The following is a 21,453-nucleotide window of genomic DNA, read 5'->3' as shown; positions in this document are numbered from 1 at the left end:
TAAAAAATACTACAGTTTCGTTATAATTATCTAGGTACTTACCAATTTGATAAACCACTTGCGTAGGTACCTACGTATTTTAATGGTAGTCTCTTTGCGCGTTAAATATATCAATCAATAATAGGGATGGTGTGTGTACGTACCTATATACGTAATATGATTACTAATAATTATTATTACCTCGATGATTAGTTGACAATAAAATAATTTACTACTTAGAATCGTGTAATATTGGTACCTACAGCAAGTGGTTAAAAATATTGACAAAAATGGAATGCTTTGATACGACCCACCACTTAGTCAGAAATTATGCAATTTTGTAAAAAACATAAAAATAAATAAATTTAATAAACAATCTAAAATTAAATTAAAAATTAAAATACGTTATCTACTAAATTACCTCTGAATAAAAAGAGCCTCTCGATTAATTATTCTAATTAGTTGTTTTATTTTGTATAAAAAAATAATCTATTTATTTCAAAGGAAGATTATAAAAATGGCAACACTTCATAATGTCTATGGTAGACGGTAGACTGCAATTGTTTATAATAAATATTATATGGCATGGCTAGTGACCCGCGACGGTCTTGTGAATGTATTGTCAGATTTTGATGTAAAATGTCGCATAAAATGGAAGTAAAAACTGAAACAATCGATGAAATATTGCCTGAAGAAACGGCGGAGGTAATCAGCGATGGTACATGTCAATCGATAGACTTAAATCACTTCAAGGGCAAAGGTCGATTTGACGTGTCAGTCAAACAGGAAAATGTCGAGGACGACAGTAATATTATCCACTTAAAAGAGGTAAGTAGATTCCTAATTTGTTTATGCAGGGTATTCATGATTTTGTTGACAAATGTGGTCAATTTTTAAACATAAGCAGGTACCTAAAAGTACGACTATTCTAGAATATAAGAGCTTTGATCGGATTTGGATTGGCTCTGACTATTGCCGGCTCAAGTAGATACCCGATACATTCACAATGACTGGTCCTACTTTTCTCGCCCCTCCCGTTGTTGTCTACGGATGACCTGTCATTGCCTGTCACTGTTCTATAGAGTGCTCATACTGATGCATCTGTCGTGTTTACACAGGGAATGATTTGATTTCGATAGATGAGTTACATGATAATTAATAATACACTAGCATGAACACACCTTCTACAAATGTAATGCATTGATCAATGCTACATATTTTTAGGAAATCGATATTACAACCGGTTTTCGTGTGAAGGACTAGTCTGACTTTGACAGCTGATGAATAACAGGAATGTATATTATTTATAAATAACACTGATAGTTAATATATTTGATTTGAGAATATCTTATAATTCAATTTGAAACGAGAAAAGGCGAATCAATATGTCAAGCAATCTGGGATCTGATTTTGACAGCTGAAAAGTGAACCACTCGTTGCTTGTGCAGAAAGTTAAGCTCAGGTTTTATTAATCTAAAGATGGCGGGGCTCTGACTGATCATAATGGTGATACTGTTTGGCAGGGCTTTTTGTCATGTAACGCATTGGAACGGTGTTCCGGCACGGTTCGGTTCGCGCTTGCATAGTACAAGTTAATTTTCCTGAATCATCTCATATGCAAAGACATATCGTGTAAAACTATCGCGTTTGGTAAATGCATTGAATTCTATTACCATTTCATCATGTGAATTTGAATGAGAATTTTCGCAAATGAATCTAATTATTACCCCAATAAGAGCCTCGTTGTAGACCACAACAGTATTGACACTATTGTTCATCCAACTCGTCGGACCACCTTTGATACTTTTCGATCCTTCAAGACACGTTGATCGCTGGTTACTCAGTGGAAGACATTCGGTCATAGACTCTAACACTAAGATAAGGAATCGAGATGATTTTCCAAACGAAAATTGTACTGAACTTTGGAAATCACTATGGCAATCACAAAGGGCGGCTGACAAGGCTCTAGCATGGGGGGTCGACCGGATAAGTGAGATAATCGCATATCACAAATATATTGATCTAATCGTAAAAAAATGGCAGAAGAAAACATTGACGGTCACTGATTGCAGATGAAAGAGCTGTGCGAGGACTGTTATATATTATGATAATAATTACGATGTTATTTTCAGGAGAGTGAGAACGTTTTGATCAATATAAAGACTGAGAATGAGAATGATAATGAGGGAGTCGTTATCAAACAAGAATTTGTTGACAATGCAATCTGCCACATTAAAAATGAGTCACCTCTACCTGGCTGCTCTTATTCAGAATACAGACCACCAGATCAGGTACGTTCAATTATTATACATGTTGTTTTTTTGAAGCCCAACTTTAAACTGTACAAAAAAAATAAACGTTGTATTTAAACATTTCATTTTATTCAAAAGTTTGATACACAATATTTATAAATGATTAGATAGCTGTTATCAACAAAGCAAATTCAGGGCGTCCAGTTTGGGCCACTTTTTTTCGTGCACTGCTGGCCATATATCATGGATAGCTCGAACAAATAGGGTTTCCATGGCTTCAATTGTTGCTGAATTATTTAGCATAACCAGTGAATTTACAAAGCTTCACAGGAAAATTTGGAAATCAATTGACATGTACATTTCTCGAAATCAACTTCTGGACAAATTTTGATTTCAACAAATCGATCATTGCGGTCGCCGTATGGCACTTAGTGCCACTTTGTTTGAACCACATCTCGTCCGTATGAATGTCGTCCATATTAAAAAAAAACATCATTGATCATAATTCGGTAACTATCTCCATTAACCTTAACGCGACCTCCGGTATAATTTTTAAAAAATATTTTCCGTTGATGCCACCATGGTGTAAACTTAATGTGACCAGACATCCCGTTTTCACCGGGACAGTCCCGTTTGCAGGCGACGTGTCCCGGTATCCCCGTTTACAGTAAACCTAACGTGGCCATTTATTTTTTCCCCCAAACAGGGACACCTAAAAAAGGTAGGTACCTACTTATCCGTTTTAGGGGCCTCACACTTTCATACAATACAATTGACATGATAGTAATGATCTCATTTCCCCCATATTTTTCCCACGTCATATTGTTTTATAGTACATATTATTATTTTATTTATTAATGAAAACTACATACCTACAGGAATGAATAGGTACTTACATGAAAATTTATCAGGTGATATAATTTTCCGAAGAACAAATCTTCTTAAGTAGGCATATCTGGTGTTGAGTACTGGATTTTACCGTCAAGAATTTGATTTTGCGTGTTTCTCTCTTTTCGAAAACGGGACATTTTGGCGTCCCGAAGCTATGTTCGGGGATACCGGGACACGCCACTTGAAAACGGGACTGTCCCGGTAAAGACGGGACATCTGGTCACATTATGTAAACCGTATCTAACGGTGAATTTTGTGGATACAATGGAGTCTGTTGGGACTCTTTTGGATAGGTCTCATTTCATTTGCGACAATTTTCCTTACCTATTAATCATCCCGTTAAGCCAATAATTTAATGATCCTCATCGATGAATCTAATTTTTTCGATAAAATGGAATTATAAGTTGTGCAAATTACTACTAATTTTGGATAAATTGGTAGCGTAAAAATCTGTTCATGATGATTGAAAGTTTGATAGTTAACGCTTTGGTTGGTTCTATCTTCTATCTAGCCAAAAATCACGCATTATTTCTGACAATTAACTCTCAAAACACCTTGCTTGCTATATTAGGAAACACAATGATATTGGATTTATTTTATTATTATTGAATTGAATATATCGTAAGGTATGATTTTGGGTAGGGTAGGTAGGTTAACTCAATGATGTTAGTCAAAGGATGCGTGTGATAAAAGTAAAATTCCAATTTATTTAGCCCCCAACAATAAAATGATACAATGATTATAGACAGGTTACAGCAATGGCTAGATAAGTTAAATTACTATTGTCAATAATTGATATTACGAAGATGCGTCGTGAGAAAGTTACTAAACGATGGATCAGAGATTCGACTAAGGCAACGATGTTAATACTTGTGTTGCTTGGTCTCCTCGATCCGTTGGTTATACTGATTTGGAACAAAAGAAAATGCTGCTTGTTGCTTCTTGTCCAGTGCAAACGTCCTAAAAGCGTCATGTCATTTTTTACTATATGACCTGCATTAGGGTTCACACAGGACAAGCGAGTTATGAAATTGACACCTTCAGCAGTTGCAAAGGTCGCTTTATAAAACAATGGAAGTGAATATTTTTATTAACTAATTTATTCTTCAAAGTAAGCATTTCGCAATTGACCGCAGTGACTCGCTCGATTCAACAATGCTTATGGTAGGTATATTGTTGCATATTGCAAGAAACGCGGATTTAAAACTTTTTAAATTATATTAGAGATTTTGAAACAATCGTCTACCCGAACCGATGTAGATGACCTCTTGCTCGCTACCAGACGACAATCGATGTATGAATTAATATAATATTACAATTAACAACACTACAATGTATTAGGTCCTAATATGTAACCAAGGTACTTAAATAAACTATGATGATACCTAAACAGATCACTGTAATGCACCGACAAATATACCAACTCTTTTCTTATTGTAGATTTCTACCCAGCAATGTTACACAGTACGTCACAGTAATACACTGGATATCGTTAAAAAAGAAACAGTTGACAATAAAACAGCACAAGTAACCAATGAAATCAAAAATATGACGATATGGCACTCGGAGATAACAATGAATGAATCAAACGTAAAACAAGAATTTCAAAAGATATACTTGCCGAAGGTGGTTCGAATTATGTTAAGAAGAGTTTCATACTTTCCACGCAACTTTATTTGCAATGATTGTTATGAAGTGTTTGAATCTGTAAATCATCTAAATAGTCACTACATTTCATGCATGAAGTCTCAGCAGTCATTCAACACTTATACTACTGAACAACTATATGAATCCAATGTTCAACCATATAAAGTCTCGCAGCATGCTTGTCTCGAGATTAGAAGAAGAAAACTACATCGATGCGATGTGTGTTTTAAAAAGTTTGTAGCAAATAGTGATCTCAAAAGACATAAAATGACACACACTGGTGAAAAACCACATCAATGCGATGTTTGTTTAATAAAATTTCGGTCAATTAATAATCTCAAAAACCATAAAATGACACACACTGGTGAAAAACCACATCAATGCGATGTGTGTTTTAAAAAGTTTATTTCAATTAGTGATCTCAAAAAACATAAAATGATACACACTGGTGAAAAACCACATCAATGCGATGTGTGTTTTAAAAAGTTTATTGCAAATAGTGATCTCAAAAAACATAAAATGACACACACTGGTGAAAAGCCACATCAATGCGATGTGTGTTTTAAAAAGTTTATTGCAAATAGTGATCTCAAAAAACATAAAATGACACACACTGGTGAAAAGCCACATCAATGCGATGTGTGTTTTAAAAAATTCACACGAATTGGTCATCTTAAAAAACATAAAATCACTCACACTGGTGATCCACATCAAAGGGGTGTTGCGTTTTAAAAAAGTATCAGCAAATTGATCATTTAAAAACATGAAATGACAATCTGGCTAAAAATGACACCAATGTGATGTTTTTTTTTTTAAATTTTTCTGAAAATTAGTAACTCAATACATAAATTGGGACATACATACAAGGAATCTAGTTTGCCATTAATTTCTAACATCGAATATATATCGCAACTAGAAACAACTTGGCCACCCTTGCTTTAATTTTAATGATATTTTATAATAATCTTATACTACTACTCTGATATTACAACGTTTTTATTAGCTCGTATTCTTGTTTATCCGGTGGTTGTTTGTCCAGTACAAATCTTGTAATCGATTTTAACTGACTTCCCGACTAGTTAGACATTTGAAACTTTAAGAATATATTAGAACACGATGCCAATGCATTCTTTTAATACTTTTAGCCATCTTTAAGTAGAATTGAATTCATTTTCAGTTAATTCTGTTTCGTATGGAAAGTTATTTCAGAAAAATCCGTAAAAAGTAAAAGACTATTATTGGTTGCTAAGTGGGTCCTAGCAACTAAATTATTATTATATACGTGCGTTACTATGGAAATCAAAATAACATTTCAGTATTCTATATTTTGTTTGTTTGCTTTTTATTTTCTTCACATCAAGTACAAGTTTGAGCATATTGAGCATAATAATTCAACGGAAAATTTAAAAACGTTGTATATAAAAATTTCTTTTTATCTTGTAATTATTTTAGTTATGATAAAGCCTTAAACCTGTATGTGGCAATTTTTTAATTTTATTGACATTTTATTAGTGACTAAGCATTTTAGTATGTAATTTGTTTTTACTGCATTAATTGGTTTTCATATTTTTCATCAAAAAGTGTTTGGCTACAAACTAATTTAAACATCTTATGCCGTGTACCCATTGACGAGTCGTAACTCTGACTTGCAGATACAGTAAATTGTATGGACTCCAAATAATTATTTCGCATCTAGAGTTGGTTTGAATATATACAGTTACAGTTAGGGCTCGCTAATAAGTACTCGGCTTTACGCTTAAAAATGCTATATTAAATAAACTGTGTCCTAATTATTGTTAATTATTTAATTAGAATCCAATTTTTTAAAAATCCACAAACACCATTCCGTTTCGGAGAGAAACAACTCGGCATCCTTCGTAGTTCAGTGCTGATCTTTTATCTGGAGAGTTTTTATTCAATTTATGATCCACAGGAACGCTGGGTTCGTTGCCAGGTTCTCCGTCTTTCTCGGCACTACATCCCGGGGCGGGATTTGGCCTCTACAATTGTCCTCCACACGCTCCTCTCCAGTCTCCAGCCCTCCCCATCTTTCTCCAGTCCTCTTCGATACAGTCAGCCCACCTCTTCTTTGGTCAGCCCCTAGACCGTTTCCACTGTGGGATATACTTGGTCATGATTTTTGGCGTCCTGGTTAGGTCTCGATATTATTTATGTGGTTTTCTTAAAGCCTGAATGTGTGTGAATGTTTCACTTCTATGTTTGACCACACTACTGTTTTTAAGCATCAACATGGCCTGTTGTAGTGTCAAGCGATAGATGGTGAGAGACGTTCGAGGCTTTGTGGCAGAATTCAAGTTTGATTCTTTTGGCCCTGCTACTTCGCGAGAAAAAAACGTCCTTCAGCTATCTTCGGACGCCCAGGCCTGCGATTTCCTAACTATCGACTCGTGTGTCACCCGTCGACATGACGTAATTGTGACGTAAGCCAATACACGTTCGAGGCAAGCCGCCCAATACACACTGCTCACCATAAATATTATTATGATAAAACACCTATTTGTGTATGTGGACAATGAATAACGCCACTATTTGACTAGCGTTATTTTCTCGAATGCTATTATCACTCCGGTAGTACGTCACAATGATGTCATATGACGTCATGTCGACCGGGCGACTGGGACTCGCAAGTTCTAACATAAGGCCCCAGAGGATGCTCGCAGAGGAATATCAACGCCATATTATAGATGCAAGATTGTTTCGTCTTTTTTATTTATAATTTTCCTTTATCTCAGATTTTGTTTGGAATGCTACCTCGCTTCTATTTTGTATTCAATACGTATGTTAACCAGTTAACCGAAACCTTTGAATTCTTACATAGAGTACCAAGGTAAACGTTTTATAACTTTGCACTTTTTTGCACACTTTACTATACCATTTCATTGTAACATGTCTACAGTCATGTTCAACGCACCTTTTTACCAAATACCGTTAGTTAATCAACTAAAATTAATAATTATTATTTGACACATCCTTGTTAATAATGAGTGTCAACCCTGCTCAGTTATCATGAATAAACCAATAAGAAATCTTCCGGCCCGTTGCGGCTGATGCAATAAATCTGTAAGTGGAAAGGGTCACGGCGAGTTACTTGCTTCCGCCCAAATAATTCTTCTTTTTCTTTTGCCATATCCGCCTCTTAACTGGAGCATATGGACACCACGCGGCGCCTCCAAGAATCCCTGTCGCTCGCCAGTCTTCTTGCTTCGTTCCAGGTCAAGCCAGCATCCCGTAGCTCCGCCGTATACACTCTATAGATTGTATTTAGCGGCCTTCCAGGACGCCGGAATCCGGTCGGCTTGAAGAACAGGCAAGCCAGGTTGAAGTTCTCTTCTGGCATCCGCAGCACGTGGCCGAGCCAGGTCCAACGTCACCTCTTCACTTTCAGCGTGATGAGAGGCTGCTTGGTGCGTTATCTTATCTCTTCGTTGCTCCACAAGTCATACCACCGCACACCAAGTATTCGTCGCAAACATCTGTTTTCGAAGCTCAGTATACGGTTGCTCTGAGCCTTCGTAAGGTGCCATGATTCGCTACCGTAAAGCAGCACCGTCAGAATGCAAGCGTCGAATAGGTGGCATTTGGTTTTGACCGTGTACAATTGTGAGTCCCAGACATTCCGCATCGAGTTGAATGTTGCTCCAGCCATTCCCATTCGGATAGCGAGCTCTTTCTGCAAAATGCCATCTCCTGTGATGTGTACCCCCAGGTACTTGAAGCTGTTGACGCTCTCGATGTTTTGCCCGTCGCTAATCAGAGGGAAATCTGGACCAGGACAGGTGCTATTACACAAGATGTAACGAAGCCCAAATAATACTGACTCCTTAATTAGCATTCAGACAGAACGGACGTCACCCGGATAATTTTAATTAACAGTACTACCATGACGCCATCAACACTCCCTTTCGGGCAGGGGATAGTTTTATCAAGATTAGAGTTTCGAGCACAGCTGAGAGAAAGCAGAATTCAACCGACATTAAATTAAGTAACATTTAAACCATTTTAGTCTCAGTGTGACATTGTGCCAACCAAACGTATTTCATTGCTTTATTAATGTTCCTTTCTGTAGGTACCATTTATAAAATTTAAATATTGTAATTGTGTTGTATTATTAAACAACCACATTATTATCAAATCTATGCTGTTTTCTTTAAATGTTCATTCCTATTTGTAAATAAATACACTTTCTAAAGGCGCCCAACTATAATATTTTTATATAACCATTGAGGTTACGATGTGCAATAATTGTAACTGTTAACTGATTCTAACTGACATTTTGGCCTAAAATGATTTTTTGGTGTGAAAAGGTTCCATTAGCCATATTATCACAATATCATATACGTTCATTTCAGAGCCATCTATTGTCAAATATGGGAATTATCAGTATGCCGGAGTTCTATCTAGATATGTCTTTTTATATTGAAAATATGACCATTCCAATTTTCAAACGCTCATAGCTCAAAACATAGTCAAGTGCAATTAGACCCTTTTTAAAGTAAGGTACCTAACGAATTATTAAAGTCAATTATAAAATTGAGCATTCTACATGGAAAATTTAAGTTCGCCGACAGCCGAATCTATACGCTTTGAGATCAAAAAGTACTATTTCTTTCATGTATTATCGACAAACTAGCAGTAATTTCTTTTTAACCTTATTACAAATTTACACTAACTAAATTAGCTTGTTATATTTATATAACAACCTTGTTGGGTCACTACTATGGTGTTCGATGTGTGGGTTGAGGATGATGATAATGAAGTCTAAGATGTAGCAGAGGTGAGTTTTATTAGCAGCGTATCGATACAATAGTATATATACAATGACAGTACATTTATAATCTACTGAGATAGTTACGAGCCGGGTACTTGGATTCGAGTGACATTTAGATAAATTATTCTTCGTTATTTATGCAATGAAAAGTAATACATAAACCTTATATTCTAGTATATAATTATAGAGTCAGCGTTTTAAATCGAGTAGCTTGAGAAATTTTATTTATTATTACAGTCGTAAGAAAATATGATACCATGGGAAATGATTATTCGGTTAATACACTGTAATGATATAATGTGCTGTGATATGTAGCTGTAATAATATACCGTATCTAATATCGCCAATCAATTTGCTGACCTAGCTAAGAGTTGTTTACTGGAAATTGATTCGCTGGGAATATATTATTGTAGAATAATTTGATACATCAAACAATAGATATTTGATCGCTACTATACTACAGCTACAACCTTAACGCTTTTTTGCCTGATAACCTCGCATAAAATTAGATCAAAATGAAGTTTACCTACTTGTATTAATATTATATGTAGTAGGTAATAAATAAAAGAGATAATATAATATATAAAAAAAATATTTTCAGAATATATATCTTAAGTTTAGTATAAGTATCATTTTTATCCTAGAGACGGACTGCAAAGTTATGAAGCGTTATGCTTACTTACCTAGGAACGTTCGCTTTGTTCTTTTTGTAAATACAAATGCTTTATTGTTTACATACAGATAGTATTTAATTATTGTTCCGTCAATTCTCTTTTATTTATTTACCCCTCTAGTAGTTAATAACGGATTAACGGCCCACGTGCTCGGCGTAGGTCAAAATTGAGTTTTTATTGTATTTTCAAACCATGATCCTGGACACTCCTTAAACGCTGTAGATAATATATTATTTTGAAGCCTTATTATCCTTTATATTTATTTTAAGCATTTTGATGACTGCATAAAGTATTTTTGTTACATAAAATAGTATTATTTTAAACCTCTCGCTCTAATGTTTTAGAAAATAGTATAGAATACAGGATCATGGTTTGAAAATACAATAAAAACTCAATTTTGACCTACGCCAAACATGTCCCCCCTCAAATAATCCCGATATCTTGGATCTTAATTTGAAGGCCATTGAAGTACTTTTTACCCACCGACGTTTTTACAGTACATAATTTCACAGTGTGTAGTCTAAGTTTGCTCTCGATTTTGCAAACCTTCAAACAGCAGATAATTATTCCTGACCAACGTTCCCTCTAATTTTTCTAACGTGTGTGCAGATCCCAGTGACATCCCAAGACAAAACGCCGCCCCTGGGCATGGTGTGTAAAACTCCCACCTCCGCTCCCGTTATGTATATGCAGCCACGTCGTACGCGGCCGGCTAACATAACCCTTACGTGTGCCAGATCAAAGAATTTAAGCCCTCATTTTGTCCCGAGCGGAGCCACACGGGACTGGTGATGCAACCTTGCACCGAAGTACGAATGCATGATGTTAATTTATATGGCAACTATCAGAGTGATTTTAATTTGAAGAGTCGCAAGGGGAGTCGAGAGTGTCCCGCTCCCCGTACGCTCTGGCGAATTTAGTAAAGGCCGCAAAATTGGCCTCGGTTGCCACCATGTCCGCGTGTCCTATTGGGCCCGAAAAAGGGCGGACCCGGGCAAACAACTCCGCTCGTTCGGGGCCCATAAGTGGACAGTCCCACAGGACGTGCTCTGCGTCCTGCTTGCCCCTGGGCAGGGCCATTATGCCGCCCCATTTTTTTATACAATATTTTTTATCATACGTGCCCGTGTAATTTTTGGACACCAGGGACGTTGAAGGGCAACGGTAGTAAACTAAACATCGCGAGCCCGACAAAAAATACAGTCATGTTAAACCTTTTATGTTAATTAAATACGTTTTGTTTCTAACCAGTGAGCTGAATTTTAGTACAACGTCAAACAATCGCAGCGCTCCATATTGAACTTTGTAAGATAATAACTTAATTCCCTTCCGAAATCTGAACGTCGCGTGCTCTTTCCCGTAAGCCAATACGAGCTTGATTGGCGAATAATTCGCTTTGGTGTGTGCACGAATGTTTTAGGTTACTTTATAATTATTTAAATTGTATGAAATGCATTGGCGAACTCTATTATGCTATACTGATTTTTGAAAACGGCGAATTTTGTTAATTTAAAATGTTTGAATTTTATACTTACATTGTAAATGATTTTTCTATTTGTACTTATTGTCTACGCTTATAATAGCGTTTTCGCCATATAATAGCGATTTTTTCAATGATTGTCTATGCTCAAAAAATCTCGCTTAGATGCTTTCAAGTATTGAATATAAAAATCTGACGTTTATCCAGGGAGCACGGTCGTAACATAGAGCCATTTTAGCACCTGCATGAACTTAATAAAACAATGCAAAGTCAGAATGAAAATAATATATTGACGTGCTCTGATAAACTAGGAGTTAAGACAAGGATCTCTACAAATGTATCAAAGGACCTACCAGACCACCATTAAAAACAAGCAATTAATTTTGGATCCGTCTCAAAAACAATTAACTTTGCAGCAAAAGAAATTTCATCATTACATTCATACAATCAATACGACTGGATTCGAAACCCTTTCGCAACCAATGCCGAAAATTCTATAGAAGCGCTTTCGTTGAAGTTGAATTGAGAAACGATGGGACTCTAAAAACTAAATTTTGCAGATGTTCCATTGGCTATTTTCTGGATTTCGGTTAAAAAAGAATATTCTTGGATTTCCGACAAGGAGTAAGATAAATACAAATTACAAATTTGCTCACATATTAAAAATAATTGACTGCAGCGCTATTTTACTACGCTGGTATTAATAATTTAAAACATTCGATTGTAGGTTACAATAATTATTTATTATTATTGTGTCAATATTCGACAAACAAATATTCTTAACCAGACAACTAACCATAATTCAAGTGGATGTATTAATAAATACAAACATTCAATACCATTAATTTTACCTCAAACACCATTTTAAAAACTCTATTTTAGAGTATCACACTGTCTTTAACCTTAGCGATAGGTAGGGGGGGCAAATATCCTAGTCTGGGGTCCCCCTTCAGGATGTGGGGTCCATGTTTTGGTGTATAAATTGTTTAACATGCGGTGTGTCACTGTCTTCTGTGAAGACCTGTGGTGTGTCGTGGAGAAAAGGTTGCGGGGCACTGATTTACATACCGGTGCAAGTCAGTTTACAGAAAGCCAGGCGGGAACCGCGCCAATTTTTATTGCTGATTTTGGCAAAATTCATGAATACAAAAATGAAAACCTAACCTAACAAATAATCCAGTAGGTATATCAGCTATTTTCAAAATTTGTTTGCCGCTGGCTTCCTATAAACCGACAAGAACAATATACCTACCTACTTGCACTGTTTGAAAACACCTCAGAAACATTGGTACTTAAAAAAATATGACACCTGACAGAATTCGAACCTGTATACATTGAATTCTGGCCGATGCGCTTTACCAATTTAGTCACCAGTATTATATCCAATTACGGCATAACTAGCCGTAATGTGACTGAAGCTTTTTACAAATTATGCTAGTATTATTGACCTTTGCGGCTTGGTAAGAATACAATGGGACTCAGCTTCCAGCGGTTCCATTAATCGAGCAGATATGTTTTAAAATTGTGATTTATGTTCATAAAGAATGTCACCTTCACAAATATTGTGATATAGTATATTCTATAAGATCCCTTTAGAGCAGTGTGGACTCCTCCAAAAGTGCAATTAGTAATATTATCAAGGCCTGAACAAAAACGATGCATGAGTGCGAGTGGGAAAGTATTCAGCACCCTTATAATCTCTGCGACACGCGCTAGAGTAAGATAAAAGGTCTACATATGTTTGAATTAGTTTCCAAAAGTATCGCCGACAAATTGTGGTAAATCGCTTCACGTAGCGTCATAGCTCGTGTTGCTAAATTGCTATTTTTTGTGTGAAACATAGTCATTGGTAAATGATTTTAGTTATTTAAGCAGGAAAGATGGTTTTGTGTTGTATTAAAATATGGTAGCCGTACTGATAAGCAAAAAGATGGTATTACGCTTCATAGGTAAGTTGATACATGTTCGTGATAATTTATTTGTATATTATTGTATATTTTAATATCAGTGACCTAGTTTCTTTAAAATAACTTAAATTATGGATATCTTTACCTAATGGTTGCATTTACTATATAACGTAAAAAAAATAGAAAATTATATTTTAATTCTGAGCGTCTAGTGCGAGCACTACCGAAATGGTATATGGTCTCGAACATTTGTAGACGAATGCGTTCGCTCGCCCACAAACCAAACGCATGGCACGCAGCTTCATTTAGCAATGCAACGGGTGGCGTCTAGATGTATCTATAGTCTATGAACATTATGCTCTCTGCGAATATAATAATATTTTATAACAGCTGAGCAAAGGAAAGGATGAAAAAATGAAATTCAACATTTATCATAAAACATCAATTATTTATTAAAATACTTTAAACTACCTTTCTATTAACAATCATCAATCCAAGAGGTACTTAACTGGGTGGTCGACTTAAACTTAAAAATGTAAGGAGGTGTAACGTGTAATTTCTTTGCTTGGTCTAAATATATTACAATAATTCGTCAATGTTATAAAGGAAAAATCATGAAATTTATGATACAAAAATTAATCAATTTTCTGTGGGTAGGTAGTTACATAGGTAAGTATTGAAAGTAATAAACTTCTGTGACCAATCAAAACGTGGGCGGACATTCTTCTCAGGATGAGCACCATGGTGTAGAGTAGAGAGCCGCTACAAGGCCCAACTCGTCTGGCTCGTAGCAAAGCTATATTGGCTTCCTGGAGTCGATTCGCATATGACACAGCTCGGGCCATGTAAATCAAATCATCCACATTATGGTGAGCGTGGAATTTGTTCAAACAATTCTCATACTGCAAACAAAAAAGCATTGATAAGATTAAGCAAACGTGATATAGTTTTTATACAGAATATTACTTAAAATATTTGCTGTATAAACGTATACTACGTAGTCAACAATTTATAGTTTTTACATTTCATTGATTGTTTAACCATTAGATGGGTGAGCAGCACATTGCATAGAAAGCCTTGGGGCATAGATAGCAGTGGTGAAGGGTGGAGGTAGGCTATTAAGAACTGCCATAAATAGTGGACATTAAACTTTGTCAGTCATGCATATTTTTTTTATTGAAATAAGACAACTTACAGATGGTGTTGGGTTAGTTTTTAAAATTCAATTAAACCCTGCGAAAACAAGTCTTTTACAGATTAACATCCACATAGACTTTTTGGAATACACTTTTTTTATCCCAAATTGCTCCATGAGATTTAGTCGATCACCCTTGTCATATAGATACACATATTTCGGACCATGAATTGGATCTACAATATGGCTGCTGCTCGCTATAAAGACGTGCTTGGTGAATTGTGTGAACTGTTTTACAAGTTTCACAATGCAGATAATAAACACCTCTTCTCTGAAGTGTATATTGATCTATCTAGTATCAACGATGAAACAAAGACACATGACAAAATGACTAAGATGGTTATACATAATTATTATATCTTTAAAAATGAAAGTTTATGTCTTGTATATTAATAAAAAATGGGATGATATAACTGCAAATCAGACTGCTCTAATTAAATCTAAGCTTCGATGTCATCTGGGAATTGATCAGTGACTTTCTTGAGATGTGCACGAGCTACTTCTCGTTAAGATTGCAAGGTAGATTTAGCGTATAGTGATCCAAGAATTTTTATTATCTCGTAGTTCTTTGGTTGAGCCTTCATGACATTTTTGAAACATTGGGAGGCCCAGTGAAGGAATAATTGTTGAATACAATAAAACAACTTAATATATTTATACATTGGCTTTGCATGAATTATTTAAATTCGCCCACCATACAGTATTAACAATAATAATTACAACATTATAATAATATAGACTAGAACATAAATTTCAGTCCTCATACTTGATAAAAAAATAAGAAAAAACTCAGCAATAAAGTTGGATGGCAAAATTAAAGTGGTCACGATCCTCAGCCATGAGTGAACGACCAAGAAGAAGGATGTATGTGGCAGTAAAGAATTATGGACCGAGAAAAATGGAGGAAGCTAAGGGAGGCCTTCATCTAACTGTAGATCGACCCCGGCTGATGATGATGACTTGATAAAAAGCTTAGTGCCCATACGCACTTGCGGCAGGCGGCATCGCGGCTAGCCGCATATCGTTTTTTGTATGCCGGCTAGCCGCAGCGGCCTGCCGCAAGTGCGTATGGGTGAACAAAACAATTATTGTAAAGCAATTTTCTTAAATGGTGAATACCAGGTCATAATCTATTATATACAAATTTTGATTCATAGATAGCATAAGGATCTCTTCGAATTTTCGTACTGACATACTAGTACTTTTTAATAGTTTAAATTAAATTATAGATTCTTCAAGATGTTACACAAGATTTAACAATGAAACATTCATCAATCTTCCATACATAACTCGAAACAGGTTCAGAAACAAACCTAATTGATAAAAATGTTAGAACATGACATGGGAATCAACCCTAGATTTATCGCATGCCAGCTGAGTCAGCTTGAGAAGATCCAAGATTTTTCGAATGGGTATTTTACTGAGGCTGTTCCAAGTTAAATATTTTCAATGAAGACTGTTACATTCTTAAATCACGTGTATTATTTAGGAATATCAACTGTTAAGCTGTGGACCCAATAGGTTGAGCAAACGATTTCTTGTAAAAAATATCTGTTATGAGGCCTCTTCATGAGGCAGCCGAGATCCACATCGGATTGTAGGGCCAGTAAAAAATATATTTTTAACTGTACGCCTATACAAATATGATATAAAATATACATACATTCTCTGAATCCCCTCGATAAAATGATATACATCTGCTCGAGGCCAAAGTGCGGCAGGACAAATGCAGAAAGTGCAAACTGCGTAGCCTGGTCGCGGTTTGTCGTGCAAGTTAGTAACAGTTCTCCGCACACAACCCCCGATTCTCTGTGTTGTTATTGGACTTGGATTGTAACCCTGAAAACAAATTACAAGACAACTGAATGAACTGAACTGAGCTGAACTGAACTGAATTAAGCGGATAGACAAGGTTCTTGAATTACTATTATGATTACTAGATAGATGGAGCAATGAGATCTTTTTAAAATTTATGTAGAAAGAATTTTATTCTTTTCGTCATAAATTTCATTTCATACTCATGTGATATATGAAATTTATATCATAATATTTACATTAAGTATGTAATTTTATTAATCAGACATAATTATAGGTTCATATAATTTCTTCATGTTTTCTTTACAGACTTAACGGCGCACATGCTCAGCATAGGTAAAAATGGAGCTTTTATGGTATTCTTTTTTCTTTCGACCATGTCCGATCCTAATAGGATCATATGGGCCTCCACAGAGTAGAGGTTTGTATTGACAGATTTTGTTTTTAGGAGAAATGGATGTCAGCCATTTGCTCAACCTATTAGGTATATTCAGAGCATAATCCTGGACATTCCTTAAACGTTTTAGATAATCTATTTATATAATTTTGAAGCCTTATTATACTTTATATTTATTTTAAACATTTGATGACTGCATAAAGTATTTTTATTACATAAAATCAATGACATTAATATGGACGAACCATCTGGAAAAGAAAATGACACTCACTTTATTGTCGGCTCTGCCGAATGGCATAATATGTTCTAACGCCATTACAATAAAGGTGATATTGCTATAAATTCCTGTTGGGTCTGCCGAATGGTTCGGTTCGAACGGGTTCGCCCAAATTAACATTGACATTAGAAACACTGCTCTAAGGCCATTACAATAAAGGTCATATTGCTATAAATTCCCGATGCGTGATATCGCATAATGAAAATTGCGTGACGTGACGAATGCGCGAATTTACTTGCTAGCTACTGTATTGAGTGCGTCGTCCATTAATAATGTCATTGCATAAAATAGTATTTTTTTAAACTTTTCGCTCTAATGTTTTAGAATATAGTCATATTTCGGTACATCCATGTGCAGTGGTATTAATATTTTTTAGATTCATTATTTTTTAAACGCATTTACAAAACCATTAGTAAAATTAATGTTAACATTATATAGTGACATATTTACGATTAAAAATGATATTTAATAATCTTTGTGATCCCAAATTTAACAAAAATTAGGCATTTTATTATTAAAAAATTGGCACGATTAACACATTTGAAGATAATTCTAAAGATACTAATTATAAGCTATGTCTTTGACCATTCAAATGTGATAAACATTCTACGAATAATGTTTGCTTTATAATAATTATTGACCTAAGAATAAGGTACTATTTTTTGAAATACGCCATCTTTATTGGCATTTCCCAGTGGTTAGGTTAGGTTAGGTTAAGCTACAACATACGGCCGTAGCCATAAATTGACAAATGATAAATAAAGTAGGGAGTAAGATCATGGTATTGCCCGTGTTTGAACATGTACCGATTTAAAAAATTCTTAGGTCAATAATTATTATAAAGCAAACATTATTCGTAGAATGTTTATCAGTTGTGTAATTCATGCGCACTAGAAATCGTATCTGTGGATGATCAGGGTTAAATTATTATTACACTATAATGGTTTTTCATTGGAAAAAATATTTTAAATATAAAATATTTTTTTTATGAGAAATGGATGTTTAGCCACTTGCATTACCAATTCGATCCAGAGTCAAGAGTCATGACTATTTAGAATTTGAATATAAGATAGATAATGCAAAATTGCACTTGGCACATGGCATTCATCCGTAAATCAACAAAACTTAAAAAAAACATGAGAATTAATGGATCTTTGATGAAATATGCAAACTCAATTTTGAAAAATTCTAGATATTCATTTTAACTGAATATTTAAACTATTATATTGAACTATTTTAAATGAGAGATGAGTATATTCTCATTTCACAGATTGACGTTTGCTGTGAAAAATATTTAAAACAATGTAAGTATCCCAAACCTTGCTTTATCCTGATTATTTAGCTTCATAAAGCAATGGCCCATGCCGAAACGGAGACGGAGAACAGCCAGGCGGTTGGGGTTAGTTCTCAGAGTCTCACTTTCCAGAACAGCGAGGGGGTGTTGTTGGAAGATTGATTCACCACAAAATTGAATTGCGCATCCACCGTCCACCACTTTATCACCCTCCAACAAGCACAAGTATGCTCGGCCCAAAAGATTCTGCAAAAAAAATAAATACAGATGTACAGCATTTTCGCCGGTAAAGTAAATTCGGCTGTTGTATAATGAAAAATCAGTTGTTTTCATTTTGTTTTTCCAAGTCATGTTGTGAATGGATTGAACTTGTAAATTGTAAAGTTCACTTCATATTATTATATATAAAGAAATTTGAACAAAATTTGACTAGGTTGAATAAAATAGGTAATGAAAGTGGGTAGGTATCGTCTTACATGATCATACATGATGATTTTGTCGGCAGTGGTGTATAGGTTTGTGGCTTCGGTGAACAGATCCCGTTTCATGTTTATATTCTTTTCATGGTTAGCTTCCTGCACGCAGTATGTGGCGAGCATGTCCAGGCACCGCATCTGATCTTTCTCCGAGTTAGAATAATCGATGTTGGCCGCGGTGCGGCCCGCATCCAAGATTTTAATGAAATCATCAGTTCTTTTTGTTTACGTACGGCACCTGTATAGAATACAAACATTTATATGAGAATACGCAATTTGAAAAATTGAAAGGACCCTCGCAAACGATGCTTGATAGAAATCAAGATCCGACAGGTCCCATCCATTCATTCAAATATCATTCTCTCTGGACATAAAAATGTGGATAAATGTGGTTGAAAAATTAACCCTGCCTACATCGCAATAAGGGTTATTGTTGTACAACATTTCTTTCCAAAACGCTAATATATAATATAATATATTATATTGTAGCAAGTAGTTAAATATTAACTTTACCCACATTGCAAAAAAAGGATTATTCGAGATTTTTGAAAGATGTCTTTGACCTATTCTGCAAAACTTGCCCACTTTAATATTGTGATTTTGTATGAAACGGTGTATTATCATGGTACTTATATCAATGTATACAAACGAGTAAGTTTTAATACCCGCTCGGTTATTGTAACTTGGTTTCTATGGGGCACTATTTCTTTCAAAAAGTTTGAAACGCCATATGATTAGCAAGGTCTTTTTTCATTGAGGCATGACCATAATAGATTAAATTGGACTAGAAATCATGCATTCTTGCACGCCAATCGAAATATCGGGAAGATTCTACAGGTGTCACTCTTAGCACAGCTATGAAAAACGCCCACTGTTCGGTACACCATAGTATACGCTCGACTATGTGTGTCGAGACATGGTGGTTGGCGATGGAGAAAAGCAAACACCAGAGAGTAATCATTAGGTACCCATAAAAATTGATTAAAAAAGTATTCATTTAGTTATTTAGTAAAATATTAATATACCTACTCAAAAGGGTTCGCCATCCAGATTATAATTGATAGTTTTTTTTTCTACAATAGACTGTTTACCCTAGGAGATTGATGGTGACATTCTAACTTCATTACATTCCATGCGTAAAATCTTATAAGTACTTACTACTTACGCCAACATTGACATTGACCCAGATGATAAGTGGGATCTCTCTAGGCGAAGAATACTGAGTATTTTTTTTCATCTCATGCGGTAGGTAATAATTGTTCAGGATCCAACTTCGATCACCTAAAAACAATTTAGATTAGGCAAATGTCATAATCACATGTCGTCAATCACATGTCATAAAATGAAGTAAAATCACATCACAAAACTTTAGCTAGTTCAATGTAATAATATAATTATAACGAAACTATACATTCAAAACACTACATTATTATAAAATAAGTGATGGTTTATCTTTACACTATTATCAAAAATCAAAATGTTTCGAAGTCGCATGACCAGGCACCTGCAGTAGGTACGAGAAACTAAAGAATGACGTCATTACATTTTAAGCATACTAGAGTAAAAAATAATAACGCTGTACTTACCCGTGTTATGGGAATTCACCGTCTTCGAGCTGCATTAGAAAACTTGGGATGCCCCGTAAGGAATTATTGCTTTGCCGTAATCTATTTTCACATTGCTGCAAAATTCATAATATATTATATTTTCTTATAACGAATAATCGTCAACTTAACCCTTTGTCTATTGTACGGTATAACGATACGCTACGGCCTACGCCAATCGATGTATGAAGCTTCTCTAAGTAACATATAAAAATAATGAATCATTTCAGCGTATAGGCATGTGGGGCTTATAAAATTTATATCAGAAATACGACTTGGAAGTTAAAGGTTTAAAATAGTATACGATCACTTCGTTATAGTTTTTTAGATCTGATAACACATAAACAGTAAAAAATAATGATTCATATTATAACACAGCATAATAATTATTAATTATTAATGATTTGCTGTATTTTTTGCCTAACAACGATATTATGGGTCAATGAGAAATGGGACCAGTCTCAGGAAATAAAAACTACAATTGAGATCGCAAGGAGCGCCTTTCTCAAAATGAGACGCCTCCTTAGCAATCGAGATCTTAACCTAGGTCTGAGACTGCGTATGGTACGTTGTTATGTGCTCTCAATTCTTTTCTATGGCATGGAAGTATGGACGCTAAACCAAGAGATGTCACGGAGACTTAAAGCTTTCGAGATGTGGCTGTATAGACGCATCCTCAAAATTCCTTGGACTGACCGGGTGACAAATGTTGAAGTTCTCAATCGAATGGGGAAGGACCGAGAAATTCTACGTAGTATCAAAACCAGGAAACTACA

General features: G+C 35.2%; 2 protein-coding genes and 1 long non-coding RNA gene across 3 annotated transcripts; 1 reads left to right on the top strand and 2 right to left on the bottom strand.

Annotated features, from left to right (window-relative positions):
• Window positions 1-535: 535 nt before the first annotated feature.
• On the top strand, window positions 536-10,891 carry LOC147077359 (uncharacterized). The gene is made up of 4 exons (XM_085941068.1): window positions 536-807; window positions 2,112-2,270; window positions 4,563-5,217; window positions 10,842-10,891. The coding sequence occupies exons 1-4, from the start codon at window positions 619-621 to the stop codon at window positions 10,889-10,891; spliced, it is 1,053 nt and encodes a 350-aa protein (XP_085797194.1). The 5' UTR covers window positions 536-618.
• A 5,740-nt stretch (window positions 10,892-16,631) lies between these two features.
• LOC147077358 (RNA polymerase-associated protein CTR9 homolog) lies at window positions 16,632-19,211 on the bottom strand. The gene is made up of 3 exons (XM_085941067.1): window positions 19,074-19,211; window positions 18,623-18,843; window positions 16,632-16,653 (listed from the first exon to the last, which is right to left on the bottom strand). The coding sequence occupies exons 1-3, from the start codon at window positions 19,209-19,211 to the stop codon at window positions 16,632-16,634; spliced, it is 381 nt and encodes a 126-aa protein (XP_085797193.1).
• LOC147077357 (uncharacterized) lies at window positions 19,210-20,798 on the bottom strand. The gene is made up of 3 exons (XR_015069548.1): window positions 20,660-20,798; window positions 20,232-20,354; window positions 19,210-19,311 (listed from the first exon to the last, which is right to left on the bottom strand). It is a non-coding gene; the product is annotated as an uncharacterized LOC147077357 (long non-coding RNA).
• Between the last annotated feature and the right edge of the window lie 655 nt (window positions 20,799-21,453).

Source organism: Rhyacophila brunnea, unplaced genomic scaffold, assembly GCF_057557595.1.
Source record: "Rhyacophila brunnea isolate RB1 unplaced genomic scaffold, BYU_Rbru_1.0 scaffold_13, whole genome shotgun sequence".
NCBI lineage: Eukaryota > Metazoa > Arthropoda > Insecta > Trichoptera > Rhyacophilidae > Rhyacophila > Rhyacophila brunnea.
Note: the sequence above shows the minus strand (reverse complement) of the source record. Positions and strands in the feature narration are given on the sequence as shown.

What these genes read in the sequence shown, in the direction of transcription:
- LOC147077359 (XM_085941068.1), top strand. Translation starts at nt 619, where the DNA reads ATGTCGCATAAAATGGAAGTAAAAACTGAAACAATCGATGAAATATTG. An exon ending in ATATTATCCACTTAAAAGAG is followed by an intron (nt 808 to 2,111) that starts GTAAGTAGATTC and finishes TGTTATTTTCAG; the next exon opens with GAGAGTGAGAACGTTTTGAT. An exon ending in AATACAGACCACCAGATCAG is followed by an intron (nt 2,271 to 4,562) that starts GTACGTTCAATT and finishes TTCTTATTGTAG; the next exon opens with ATTTCTACCCAGCAATGTTA.
- LOC147077358 (XM_085941067.1), bottom strand. Translation starts at nt 19,211, where the DNA reads ATGCGGTGCCTGGACATGCTCGCCACATACTGCGTGCAGGAAGCTAAC. An exon ending in AAATCATCATGTATGATCAT is followed by an intron (nt 18,844 to 19,073) that starts GTAAGACGATAC and finishes TTTTTTTTGCAG; the next exon opens with AATCTTTTGGGCCGAGCATA. An exon ending in AATAATCAGGATAAAGCAAG is followed by an intron (nt 16,654 to 18,622) that starts GTTTGGGATACT and finishes ATTTGTTTTCAG; the next exon opens with GGTTACAATCCAAGTCCAAT.